This window comes from Propithecus coquereli, unplaced genomic scaffold (genome assembly GCF_000956105.1).
Source record: "Propithecus coquereli isolate 6110/MARCELLA unplaced genomic scaffold, Pcoq_1.0 Scaffold552, whole genome shotgun sequence".
NCBI lineage: Eukaryota > Metazoa > Chordata > Mammalia > Primates > Indriidae > Propithecus > Propithecus coquereli.
In genome coordinates this window covers 407,202-421,468 of record NW_012151419.1, presented here as the reverse complement: position 1 = coordinate 421,468, position 14,267 = coordinate 407,202, and the positions used below count along the sequence as shown (strand labels likewise).

The 14,267-nt window shown below is 51.8% G+C and overlaps 1 protein-coding gene across 1 annotated transcript in view; it reads right to left on the bottom strand.

Moving 5' to 3' along the window:
* Window positions 1–10,645: 10,645 nt before the first annotated feature.
* WSCD2 (WSC domain containing 2) overlaps window positions 10,646–14,267 on the bottom strand; it is a 61,185-nt gene continuing 57,563 nt past the window's right edge. The window contains exon 8 of the mRNA XM_012657595.1: window positions 10,646–11,291. Within this exon, the coding sequence (XP_012513049.1) occupies window positions 10,939–11,291 (353 nt within the window). The 3' untranslated portion in view covers window positions 10,646–10,938. The remainder of the gene's footprint in view (window positions 11,292–14,267) is intronic.

Below are 14,267 nucleotides of genomic sequence, written 5' to 3'. Positions count from 1 at the left end.
ATTCCCCCGGTGGCTGTCAGCTTTGAATTAAATTCCAGAGTTACGGAAGTGGATTCTGTCAGTCTTCACCAGCTCATGGTTGTTTCAGTGGAGGGACCGATGATTCTTTGAATGTCCGACTCCATGACTTTCTGTGATGTCCTGCGACACGGAATCTCCAGTTCGTCACAATCTCCACCACGCCCCGTTGGTGTCTCAACACAGAGCCAGCTGCCTTCTGGTACTATGGTGATGCATTTTTCTTACAGCAGAGAAATATTTCTCCACATGTCTCTATCCAAAGTGTCCAATTAAACAAAGTCCTCATATTTTAAGAAAATTACAGGGGTAGAATATATTTCTTTGTGGAAATAAGTATTCTCTTGTGTTCAGTATGTGGAATTCTGTACACTCCACTTGTGTGTGGCACTCGACTGGCTCCCCCCGGGCATTTGAGTTTGAGACTTTCTACCTAAGCTGGTCTGGTGGTTTTTCTACTTGGAAGAGTAAAAAAAATATTTTTGTCTGTCCTACTGAGCCAATGTCAATTGGAACCTACTCTGGATATGAGCCACTGAGAGGGACTTGGGGATGTTCTGATGAGGTCCTCCAGTGGAATATCATCACTGTGGCATCAAGCCCTGAAGAGCCTACTGGTGACTCCTCCCCACTTGTCCCCTCCCAATCTGTCCTCCATTTGATCCTTTGTATCAGAGAGTCCCTCAGAGTCACAAAAATTCACTTCCCGGGAATTCATTCTGTGCTAGGCATAAACCACATCAAATAGGTTAATGAAAGTAGAGCAGATTCCATATCCAAGAACAATGCGTTCAGGCCAGGGCTCTTGCTCAGGTATAAGGGTGATAGCTCCTGTTCACTGAGCACCTATTGTATACCAGGTGCTCTAGAAACATAAGCTCATCCCATTCTCCCAACCGCTCTGAGAAATAGGTACCATTATTTCTACTTTACAGAAGAGAAAACTGACACTCAGCGTTTCCCAGTTGGTGGAGGTGAGACTTGAACCCAGGAAGAATCTCGAAATTGTGGGTTCCATGTGCTGTAGCATCTCATCTGTGCTCTAAGTTGCACCTGTGAGCTCACTGCTGATTTCCGTTGTGGCTGGTGTAGACAGTTCTACGAGAGCTCCCGTTCACTCCCACTTTTGTGTCTTGCTTCAAGCATGTGTCACGCACCATGACTTTGGCCTTGGGCCTTTCCAATATCATGAACTCCTGCTGCATCTTGCTTGGGCCCATGCAAGGGGAGTTACCAGCCCCAGGGGCAACTCTCAAGCAGTGAAGGAGGAGAACCGATGGACAGATACTCCCAACTCCTTCTAGCAGACGGACGATACTGAGAGGCATTCTATGTACTTTTTAGGAGATTCTGGTGGAATTGCATCCCCATGACGAACAGTCATGACCTTCATAATGCATGGCACATTGGCTTTGTCTCGTTCTCATCTCATTTCCCCTAGTCCCTAAGATCATCTCTCAATTCAATGACCTGCACACAAATCCTTGCCTCAGGCTCTGCTTTCAGAGGACCCCAAGGAAAGACAGGCGATATAGATTCCTTAAATCAGGATTCACCCCAAGGATGAATGCTGAGGTTGAACAGGTGAAGTGGGAAATAAAGCCATACAATTGTAAGGTGGAGTTTTACACAAACCCGCCACACGGGACATGCCCACCTGGGGTTGTCTGAATCTTTCAAGGTCGTCCCTGTGACAGGTTTCTTCCTTGACATTGTTGAGAAAAGCTCATACACTTTAGGGTTAGTTTATAGGCTACACAGGGAAAAACAGCTTCATGACCACATGGTTGTGCTAGGTTTTCTGCTGACTTTGCACTTAAAGGCTCAATTATGTCCTTGATCCATCAAGTTAGCCAGTGGCAGACACTTCTCTGAGTTATTCCAATCTGATTCCCTCATCTGTGAAATTTAACATGTCACCGTTAATAATAATAGTAATGATAACAAAGATAATAATACCGTTGCTCTTTTTCCCCCCTTAGTATATAGTACTATGACTATTATAATAACCCCCGGAGCTAAATTCCATGATGACCTCCATTTTACAGATGAGGAAACCAAGGCTCAGAGACGTTTAACAGCTGGCCCTAGGTCACACAGCAAAGTCCAAGTGTAAATCAAGTTTGTTTGACGCTGGAGAAACCCGTTCCCCATTCCTCATCCCCTTTTATTATATTACACCAGGGCTTGCCAACCTTAATGTTATTGACATTTTGGGTCAGATCCTACTGGGTTGCGGTGGGCTGTTCTGTGTATTGTGGTACGTTGAGCAGCAACCGTGTCCTCTACCCACTAGATGCCATTAGCTTCTCCCCTTCCCAGTTGTGAAAACCAAAACTATCTCCAAACATTGCTAAATAGCCCCTAGGGTGCAAAATCATCCCCACTTGTTTTAGAGATTAGGGTTTCACACTTGAGTTGGATTGAAGCTAAAGTTCCACTGTCCTCATTTGTAAACCACTGGATTAGATGATTTTTACTTCCTGATTTAGGTCCTAAGGGGTCTAAGTGTTCCTTAAAAGAACTGCGTGCATGGGTATTCGTGCGTGTGCTGATTTTTCTGGGGAGAATGCGTGGTTTTCAACAGATTTTCAAGCTGGTCTGATGACCTCCCTTTCCTTCCCAGTCCCTTCCCCATATGGGGAGGGGAACTTTGAGGTTTTAAGCCTCCTTTCCCTTTTTTCTGCTCCCACTCAAATGTCCCTCCTTCCCATTGTCATGATGAAAGGGTCTTGGGCTATGCTTTCTTCTCCGATGCAGTCCTTCCTGGGGAAGAAGCTGCCGCTTTGCCTCCACGGGCTGTCGGGCATGGCGGTAGAAGGAGGAGAGAATTTGTAGGGAACCGCCGAGCTGTGAAATAAGTGATCATTGCTTGGCAGTTGCCATGGGAACCAGTAAACCAACCTTGCAGCTAAGAACCCAAAGGCGCCTGGACCACCAGCTCCCAGCCTGCTGCCCTGGTGGTGGCTTGGTCTCAATCTCACCTCGCCCCAGGGCTCTGCAGCCCCGGAAAGGCCAACCCTTTGCGCGCTGTGTTTCCTCTCCTCCCCTCTCTGCCGCACCAGTCTCCGCCTCCCTGGGTGCTCCCCCCCATGCTCCTCGCTGTTGCCTTGCCAGACCCCCTCCTTTCTTCTTGACTCTGGACTCATTTGTCCCCTGAGGATGCAGCAGAGTGGGCAAACATAAGACTCTGAAACTAGACTGCCTGAGTTCAAAGTTCAGTTCTATCATTCCCAAGCTGTGTGACCTTGGGCAAAGTACGTCACCACTCTGAGCCTCAGTTTCCCCAACTGTAAAATGGTGACAATAAGAGTCCCTGCCTCCCAGGGTTCTGGTGATGATTCAGTGATGTTATATATGTGACACTCCTAGCCTAGTACTTAGCACACAATTAGTATTTGATAAATATCAGCTACTCTCACCACTGTAAGTAGTTTCTCATTTCCCTTTCTCCTTGGCCAATGTCTGGGCAGGTGGGTCCTTCTATCCTTTAGCCCCAGAGTTTTTGAGAGCCAAGAGATTGGTGGATGGTGTTAAATGTATTATAATTGGTGTATTCACTCTCCCATTCACTCACAATTTGCTCACCTGGTCTGTGCCAGGAGGCAGTGGGAAATATAGAGATGAAGATTTGGTGTTCCCAGTCCCTTGGTGTTCCCCACCCTAATGGAGCTCATACCCTGGTGACACACCCCCCTCCATGCATTACTAAAGTGCTCACAAAAATTGCCATGTCCAGAACTGTGATGGGGAAGGTGAGAGGAGGGGCTGAGCCCGGTCTTTGTAGTCAGGCTGCCTGGAAGAGGAAGAACCTGAACAGAGGCTTAAGGAGGCCAAGACATCAGCCAGACGAAGGCTGTCCGAGTACAGGGGTCAGTATAAACAAAGATACGGAAAAGACAAGAAATAGCATGCTGTTTGCCTGTGTGCTTTGGGTGGTGGTGTGTTAGTAAATACTTCCCAATTGTCTCTCTGCAAGGAAAAAAAGAAAAAAAACAGAAAGAAAAATCTGATTTGTAGCATTTGCCAATTTCCATGGTGTAAATGTTCCCACCACGGTCAATTTCAAGCTACTCAGGTGACGTCACTGAATGTGAATTTTGAAAGAGATGAGCTGGCTGTTGAGAGCCAGGGTGAGTGGACTGCACCGTATCATTGGTTTTGGGGGTCCAAGCCAGGGGTGGGAGGATTAAGAACGTTCTGCATACCGGAGATAAAAGTCAGGGACTCTAAGGAACTAACTCAGGCCTGCTCTGGCCGGTGACTTTTCACTCTTCTCTCAGTATCCTTTACTATTCCTTGATTCACTTATTCATAACATCGAGAGATATTTCCTTAGCACTTACTATGTGCCAGGGACTGGGCTAGCTCTGGGAATATGTAGATCGTAAAGCATGAAAAGGTGTGGCTGGCTGGGTGATGCCAGCAGCCTTTCTACCCTGCTGTTGTAGCAGTGCCTAGACCGGGGCCAAGAGGTGGATGTAAACGTGCTTCGCCTCTCGGCAAGTCCGCGGAAGACCCCACCCACCTCCACCCCTCGCCCATTGCACCATCTCTTATTTCAGTGGCTCCTGTACCTGGGAAGCTTTTGGAGACAGGTGGACTCCTGGGCCACATATTTTAGAAAATCCAACTCAGAAGGTCTGGGATAACACCTGAACATTCCATATCTGGAAGCCTCGATAATTGTGATAACGGGCTGAGTTCCCACCTCAAGTCTCCGATGACAATTTCTCCTTCTCCTTCTTGTCTGTCCCCTACTGTGGGACACGCCCAAGTCTTGTCCCCATCAAGTGCCATCCCCTCTCTCCCTCCTGGCTGACTGTTCCTTGTCTATAATTGTTTAGCAAATGACTCCAGAATACACAAAAATCATTTTGCTGCAACACCTTCCATTCCATAATGATTACTCTTTTCAATTAGTCGTCAGAGGCCTGAAATAGAGCCGTGCCGCCCTGCTCGGGGGGGAAAATCGCCACCTTTGTTTTGAAATTGGATTTAAGGCAGCTGGGGCGTGGGGTGGGGTGGGGTGAGGGGATAAATATTTTATCATTTCTTCCTCCCCGATGCGACGCCAGTTTGTTCTCATTTTCACGTGCCTCCCCCCGCTTGCTGGCAGATTGTGGACTGTAAATTTGAGGGGAAACAGTAAACCTGCAAACGTGATAAATAAACATGCTGCTTTTGCGAGGACGGATATTATCATCACCCAGATTTACAGCCCTCCTCGCCTGCCTGTTTTATTGCTTTCTGGGAAACGCCGAGCTAGGTGTCCATGTTACGCCGATCAGCTTCCTGCCCTTCGCCCCCCGACACGGCTCCGAGTCATTCAAATATCAACACGGACCGGGGATGCGCCTTTTTTCTCTGGAAGTGAATGCCTCTTGACAGGTGTTTTCTTTGGGGACGGTTATTTATAGCTGCAAAAGCTATCGTACAGTAGGGTGCTTTTGTCTCCTCTCTCCCCCTCTCTCGTTTCTCTAAAATGGAACATATTTTTGTTTTCCTGGTGGGAAAAAGTGTCAGATCAATGATTTAAATATCTCGCTCTCTCTGTTTCTATCTCTGGCTCTCAATTTTTCTTCTGTCCCTTCCACCTTCCCAACAGGCTCTGGATTGTCCCCAGGTCGAATCCAAGCATCGTCACCAACTTTGGTGTCACCGGAGTCCATTCCTTAACTTCCCCGAGCCTCTCCCAACCTCAGGGCTGTGTTTATTCTCCCATGTTCCTTGTTGCCGATTTAAAAGGGAGAGATTTAAAAGGGAGAAGTGACACATTTCTGTGTCGTCTCTAAGCCTTCCCTCCCCCATGCCACCCCCCACTTGGGTGGTGAACTCTTGGGCAACCCAAGAGTCAACCCAACACCTTTCTCTCTCCCACCCCTGCTTCTCTGCCCTGTGGCCTCCATCTCAAAGAACCCCCCTCCCGGGAGCTGCCCAGGCCAGATAGAACCTTGGGGTTGTCCTTGTCCTCTTTGTCACCTCCCCTCCACACAGCAAGTCTGCCACCATGTCCTGTGGATTCTGCCCCCAGCTCCCTCCACTGTACACGTCTCTCTCTGACCCCACAGCCCTCTGCCTCTCCTATTTTTAAGTGCCCGGCACTGAGCTGATCTGTGAGCACTGTCCCCTCTCACGAGAATCCCTGCAGTGGTGTCTTTACTGGCTCGAGGCTGCCCCCGCCCCATCCACCTCTCTCTCTCTCTGCCCTGTACTATAATAGCTAAGGGATGGGGCAGTAGAGCACGTGCCTGCAGATCTGTTGCTAAGGAAACCACTTCCTTGGTTACCAGCCTGGGTAGCATTTGTCTCACTGTGTCTGGATCCCACTGAGTCGCCCCCACTCTCCAGGAAGAGGAGGAGATGGGGGAGGACAGCAGCGGAGGGGAGGAAGGGAAGGAGGGAGCCAGAGAGAGAGACGGAGAGCTCAGAGATGGAGAGACACTCGCACAAACAGGACCAGAAACCAAGAAAGAGATGAAGATGGGATGAGGGAGAGAGAGGGAGGGGGAAAGGAAGAGAGGGAGAGAGGGAAGAGAAAGAGGCAGAAAGGCAAGAGGGAAAGAGGTTTAATGAGCCACTGGGGGACATCAGCGAGACCACAGAGAGGGAAATGGGGAGCAGGGAGGAAGCGGGCAGGGATGGGGAGAAGAGAAACAGTGAAAGAGAGAAAGGGGAAGGGGAGGGGGCTGGGCCTCTGGCAGGAGGCTGGGTCCCCGCAGGACCTGCCCCTCACCCCCACCCCCATTTGCCGCCCCTCCCCCACTGTCCATTGGGATAGCTTTGCAGCCCCCCCAGGGTTACTGGAGAATCCGGAAGAAATCCCAGCAACTGGCAGATGCTGCACCCGGCTTGGTCTCCTCAAGTCCTGGAGCCGCAGTGAGCCAGAAGCAGCAGCAGGACGAGAGCCCTGGTGTCCCGGCTCCCAGGCCAGGCCCCCGCACTGGGGACCGCTGGGATCCAGAGCTTTTCTTCCTCCTTGGGTCCAAGGGCCCTGTCACTCTCTCCACTTGGGAGGGACTTTCAGGTCCTTGGAGGAGAGGGCAGTGGTCGCAGCTCTGCCATTTGTCTGCGTGGCTCGGGCCAGTTGCTGCACGTCTCTGGGCATTGGTCCTCCCCCCACGCCAATTAATGACCTTTGCTCCACCCACTTCATGGGGTTGGTCGGGAATGACCCAAGTCCTTTTCCAAATTCTTTGTCCCACCATCATTTTCCCAAAAGTGTTCTGATCGCTTGCAGATATCTACTTGGTACCTGGTAAAATGTAAACTGCGGAAACAGGGATTTTTATCTGTTTCGTTCTTTCTGGAATTTCTAGAACCTAGAGCAGTGCCTGGTGCGTGGTGGATGCACAGTAAGTGTTGACTAAATGAATGAATGAATGAATGAATGCGCCTTCGGTTCCTTCTGGATCTGAAATACAAAGATTTTGTTCCAGAGCCTGAGGAAGTGTGACGGGAAGGGCAGAGATCAACCAAAGCAGGCGTCACTAAACCGTCCCAGCCCCACCTCTGGCCCGAAGTGCTTTCACACGAGCCCCCGGGGGTCTGTGGCGGGTGGGACATAGAGTCGCATGTAGCACAGGATCTGCGACACCGAGGAGGAGGGGAATCCAGGAGAGCTTGGGGCTGGATGCCGCATGGCTTCCCGCGCTTCCTGTTGGAAGCACTTTGTTACACAGATAATATTTACAGAAGTGGAAGAAAATTGGCACATCGGTTCAGGGCTCAGCCTGGGACCCGAGTGAAGGCTCGATCCGAGGTCGGGGGAGGGCTCGGCGTGACCGAGGTCAGGACTTGTGCAGGGCCAGGAGTGAGGCTCAGTCTCGGGCCAGAATCAGAGACCAGGGCTCAGTCGGGAGACACTGTCAGCATTTGTTCTGGGGCAGGTCGGGAATCAGCCGATGACCCAGATTGGAACGTAGCCAGTGACCAGGCTCAGGGCTCAGTATAAGCAGGACTGGACTTGGGACTCAGCCCAGTGTGACTCGGTCAGCGTGGGGCTGGGATAAGAGATCAGTGTGAGACGAGGATCATGGATCAGGATGTGCCTAGGATCAGGGCTCAGTCTGTGATCAGGATTAGAGCTTAACTGTGGCCCAGGTTCAAGGCTCTGGGATTGGGCTCAAACTGTGACCAAGTCAGACTTGGTTTAATATTGGGGTCAGAGTGCAGCCTGGGGCCCAGATCAGAGCTCACTCAGTCATCTCAGAATAGTTGCTATGCACCAGCACGAACCCCCAGAGGAGAAAGAGCCTGCCCTCAGTGGCACAGGACTCCCGGTCTTCCTGAGCTGTCCCCCTGGGTGGGGAGAACCCCCACCCTCTCCTCCCTTTGCCTGTCCCAGTTCCCCCTCCCCCTTACTGTCTAAGTGGCAGTATGTAAAACCTTGTCCCTCCCTCTGGCCGGGAAACAGTCCCGGGGCACCAACACCTCTCCACAGTTGCATGAGGAGAGAGAACACAGGTGGTATTCGGAGGTTTGGAAACTGTTGCCCCACCCACCAGGGGACAGAGGGGACTTCTCTGTCCCCCAGTACTCTCACTGGCTTCTGGCTGCACATGCATGTGCACAGACAGCACAGGGTCTCTCTCTCTGTGTCTCACACACACACACATACACTATACACAGAAGCGACACCTCCCACCAACAACCTCTTCCACACCCGTGCACGTACCCAAGCAGGGGCATTTGCACGACTCTCTAGTAATCTCTCCCTACTCACCCCTTCTACCCACAGGCGCCTCCCTCCCACATAGCCAAGGACAAAAGGCATGTGCAGAGGACATGCCCTCCAAAAGCAGACAGGCGGCTTCTCGTGCACGAGTTTCAGACACACTGACTATTTGTTGCTAGGCATGTGCACGATCGCATACATGGGGACCAACACGGACACGCTAAAAATGGGGCAGTCGTCACGCCAACGCGGGGGATCCAGTCTCACACCACAAAGAGGAAAGTGGACACAAGACACTTTTACACACAGGGGCACCAGAGAGTTACACAGACACAGAAGCAGTTACACGCCAGCCCTCTCCAGACCCCAAGCACTTTGTCTCTCCATGTCTCTATCAGTCTCTGTCTCTGTCTCTGTCTCTCTCTCTCACACACACACACCACGAAAACGTCCCGTCTGTGAACTTGCCCGACACAACACTCTGCCACGTGGTACAATTATCAACAAAACTCGCATTTAATGATGGTGTTGACCTGAGGAATCTTCAGACAGAAACTTGTGGCCAGAGGCGACCACTGGCAAAGAACTGGCCCAGGTCTTGGACCAAGAGTCTCCCGGAGAGAGACGACCTCCAAGGGGGCGGGGAGGCTGAACTCTCCACTGCTTTGCGAAAGACGACTAGAAATTAGCCTGGGGTGCTGGGGGGTGGGGATAAACACGGTACAAAATACATTCAGAGCCCCCCTGGGTGGGCCCTGGGGTGGCCCCGAATCCTGCAGATGAGGGAGTCAGGGGAGGGAACCGCAGGTCCAGTCCCTGTGCCCTTCCTTCTGCATGGCCAGGTTCCAAGGGGCGGAATGTATTAGTCATATTCCTCTTAAAAAAATATATCTCTTTACACTCGCCTTTTCCATAGTCTCTTTGCTATTTGGGATGAGTGTTTACCTGCACCCCACGGCTTCAGAGGGGTGCAGAGGGATGCTTCCCTGGGCAGAATAGCAAAGAGGCTGTGACTTATGGCTTTTGCGTCTACACGATGGGGGAGGGTGCAGGTGTGGCCGGATGGGAAGCCACTGGTATTCGGGGTGGGGGCCAAGATGGGAACCTGGATCAATGCCTTTTAAGATAAATGTTCAATGACTCAGGTCCTCTGAAATCCTTTGGTTAGCTGTGTTGGCGTCCAGAGAGCAGTGTTTGTATGGAAAGGATGACACATCCCATTCACCCCATCACTTAAAGGGTCCCTAAGGAAGCTGGCCATGTTGGACTATGTCAAAGGGAGGCTGATGGTCTGGGAAGGTAGTGGAGGTCCATTTTGGGCACGGTTCCACCTGATTTGGAGCACTCTTGCTCTCTCACCTGGGCAGCAAAGGACCCATTGGTAGCGGTCCGTAGGGCAGTGTAGACCAACGTGTTGGACCCCATGGTGGCCAGTTGTGTTGCTGGGGCTGTCACGCTTATGCAGATTCTGCATGTGGCACGTGAGCACCCTCATGGGCTAACTGTTGGTGCTTGAGGTTCCCTGGAAATGGGACCTAGGACCCCAAGGTCACCACCTGGACACAGCGTGGGAAGAGGCAACCAGCTTGTTTCTCAGAAGCCCTGTGGGCTGGGGGTGGGCGCACGATGCCAGCGACCCCACCTAGTGGTGCCAGTTCACCCAGGGGGAGCACCATTGCCTCCCCATCCTACCCAGAATGTCAGAAACCTGAGGCCATAGAGAAACCTCCTGGAAATCTTTCTTTAAATCAGGAGGTGGGCTGGGACAAGCGTCAGTGCCATGTGTCCTGCGTGGAGACAAGACAGAGCTACGAAAGCTCAGGCCAGAAAGGACAAGCGTCTGAGGCCACGTTTTGACATCAGCCCCCTGAGCTCTAGCATCAAGGTCCTCAACAACTGTGGTGGGGCCTCTACAGGTCTCCGTGAGACTAACGAGCCCTCCTTCCCACAAGCGGAACCCAGGGTGGTGGAGACAGGGACGCGGGGGACAGAAAAGGGTCCATGTGGCTGGAACCCTGCCCCCCAAACCAGTCGCCCTGCATCTCCAAGGGGGGAAGTGCCTGGACAATCTCTTCCCTGGAGCCTCCTTTGTCATGCAGGAAACTCACTAAAGGCAAACCGCAGCCAAGGGGACGGTCCCCAAACCAAAGAGAGGACAGGTCAGTGGGGGTCACCAGGGGTCCGGGGTCCCCACGGCCTGCTCGGTCAGGACTCCCAGCCCTCCCTCCCCCCGTGCTGGCACATCATCTCGGGTAGTAGTCGTCGGGAACACCCGTGAGGTTCCTCCCTTTGAGGGCCGCGTCCACCATCTTGATGTAGGCGGAGATGGTCTTCTGCATGTCCGCCGTGTAGGGGTCGTACTCGAGCTTCCGGAGCCCGGAGCGCTTGAAGTTGCCGTCCTTCTGGCTCTCCACGCAGAGCAGCCGGTCCTCCCTGACGGCCACGCCCAGCAGGCTGACCATCCGGCCCAGCTGGACGAAGAGGTCCTGCTTCAGGTCCTCGAAGTGCACCACCAGCACCTTCTTGCCGAACTTGAGCCAGTCCAGCGTGTGAGTGGCCCACCACGGGGCGTAGTTCCTCACAAACTCCGGCCACTCTGCAGAGGGAGGAGCGTGGATGGAGTCAGAGGGAGGATGGCGGTAGTGGGGGGGTCACAAAACCTGGGTCAGATGGTGCTGGCCGTGGTTGCCATGATTCACAGCACAACACAACTGACACTATTGACAATCGAGAGTAACAACCCAACTCACTCCTTTTAGATCTCTAAACACACCTCAGTGCTGCTTCTGCCTGGAATATTCTTAGCCCTCCCCTTTGTCTGGGGATAATTATAATATTTTTTGTTTGGTGCTTGTTATGTGCCAGGCACAGCCCTATATATAAATATATGTCACTATAGTATAATATATAACATGTTATATATTATTGATATTAATCTATAATATATATAATATGTTATAATTATATATTAATAAGCATATTAATAGAGCTATTAATTCCACTTAAGCCTCACAACAACCATGTGAGGTAGGTGCCATCATTATCTCCATTTAACAGAAGAGGAAACTGAGGCACAGAGAGGTTAAATAACTTGCTTAAGGTCACAGAGCTAATAACTGGCAGAGCCAGGATTTGAACCAGCTGCAACTCCCAAGTTGTCCTGTGCAGTGGTAGCATCTCCCCGCAGGATAATAACAGGGCTGCTATACAGGGGAAGTAGAAAAAGCATGCAAAGTTGTTAACATGGTGCCTTGAACCCAGTAGGTGCTCAATAAATGCTGGCTATCATTATTGCTGTTATTATTGTCTGTTCTCTGGTAAGACCGTGTCTTCCCCAATTCCCTAGCCTCAGGCAGGTGCGTCCTCTGGGCTTTGAAGCCCCCTCCCCTCCCCCGTGCCCCTGCAGCACTAATGACATGGCGCTGTAGCTCCCCACTTGTGTTGCCTGTCTCCCCAACGCTCTGACCAATCCGAGGGCAGGGTTTAAGTCGGATTATTTATATTATCATCTTTACACATTTCTGTTCTACATGTCTTCCTTTGCTTTGCCTTGAAGTATCCTGTACTGTTTCTTTTTGCTGTTCCTCTGTCACCTTGCCACAGGGAAATGACAGGATGGATTGTCACCCAAACTGGGAAGGTATGTTTGGGATTGTCCCACTCGAAAGACAGGTTATAGGGAACACGGGAAATTCCTTGGGGACACCAAGGAGAGAGGCAGCCAGCCCCTGCCACTGCCGACAGTCCCGCAGAAGGAGAACGTGGAGGATGTCAGGGACAGAGAAAAGGAGTCACAGCCTTGGTTCTGAGCCTCAGCTGCATAACCGCGGGGCAGGTGCTCTGAAACCCCAAACTGAGACCCACTGCCTCTCACAGGGGTAACACCACCCGGCATCCCCCCAGAGGGGACAACAGGGAGAGTCTGTGGGTCAGGGAGTCCCTCAAGCTAGGCTGGGGAGTCCAGCTGGATCTTAAAAACTAAATCCTAATCCCTTGCCGGGTGATGAATACCCACTCTCTTACTTAGTCCTCCTGCTACCAGGAAAGGAAAAAGATGACTGTTTACTCATCAGCAGGGAGGAAACTGAGGCTGGGAGAGGTGAAGTGACTCGTTCATGGTCACGTAGCCAGGAAGCACCGTCCGGGTCGGGTCTGTGTGATTCCGGGACCCGACTTTCCCAGGCACCAGGAGCCTCACCCACGCTTCCTCCCCCTGCCTTGCACGCAGCAGGGGCTCAGTGAATGGTTGCTGAGCCAAACTGAAACTCCCAACCGCCAAATTGCGATGTGATAAAGGGCTCCTTCGCTTTGCAGAACATGAGAGTCTGTGCTGAGACTCCTGCTCCCCCAGTCCCCCCTAGAACACCACGGCTGCCTAGGAAATATTTATGCTGGTGACAGGGACTTTTTTTTTTAATCCTTAAAATAGATTATTTACAATGTATCTGGCTAATTGGGCCCGTACTGTTATAATGGGTTAAGACCAGATGTAGCTGAGTGATTAGGAAAAATCTAGCGTGTGTATGGTCTGTTCTACTTTTTCAGGATTCCCGCACTCCCGAGCCACCTCCCAGCGTCCCTGGTGATTCAGGACAGCTGCCGCTCTTGTGGGCGAAGCCCAGGTGATGGAGACGGGGCGGGGTCACCCAGCAACACGCACACATCCGGACTTCGAGGCTCGGCCGCTTCTCACCATCTCAAGCGGTTGCCGAAGGAGGGCGCAGGGTGGCTCTCAAGGAAAAGGAAGGGGTGTTGGGGTCCCTCAGGTAACTCCAGGTGCCCTAGCCTTGGATGCAGGGGGAATGCAGATGACACAGTGGCCTTGTTGACTGCAAGCCTCTGTGGGACGCCAGGCTCCCCGTCTGAGCAGCAGGCAGGGAATGCACGCTGCCTGAGCACCTACTGGGTGCCGGGGCTACGCTGGGCACTTTGCAAGAAGCCTGGAGAGGAGGACCTGCTAGCCCCATTTTAGACACAGGAAAAAGGAGGCTCAGAGACATGAAGCAACTTGCCCAAGGCCACACAGTGGGCATCCGAGGCAGAACTCGAACCCGCAATTATCCCAGCTGACCTTGGCTCTCGAGACCTCATTCAATCCGTTAAGAGCACCGGATGTGATCAGCTCCAGACGTCTTTTGCTTCCGGTCCTGGGAAGCCTGACTCTTAGTCTACTTGCTGCTCACTTCACCTTCAGGCTGTTGTCTGAGACGCAGGGTCTGTTCATAGATGACTGCCGGGGTTCAAAACCCAGCTCCTCTTACATGCGCTATGTGACCTTGGAGCCTCAGTTTACCTATTTGCAAAACAGAGGTCCTAATAAGACCTCCTGCCTCCTTCAGTTGCTGTGCGGTTTGAGTGGAATAAGATTTGCGGAGATCCTGATATAGTGTCTGGGGTGTAGGAGGTGCTCGACAAAGGCTGGTTCCTGTCATTATTCCTGGTGCTGTTGGTGGCCGTCCCCAACCCCCATCCCGTCTCCTGAGACTCGCCCGTGCCCCATCCTTTTGGTCTGGGCTTCACTCTAAAAGCACAACAGATAGCCAAGCTGTTTCAGCAGCAGGTGTTTGCCCAC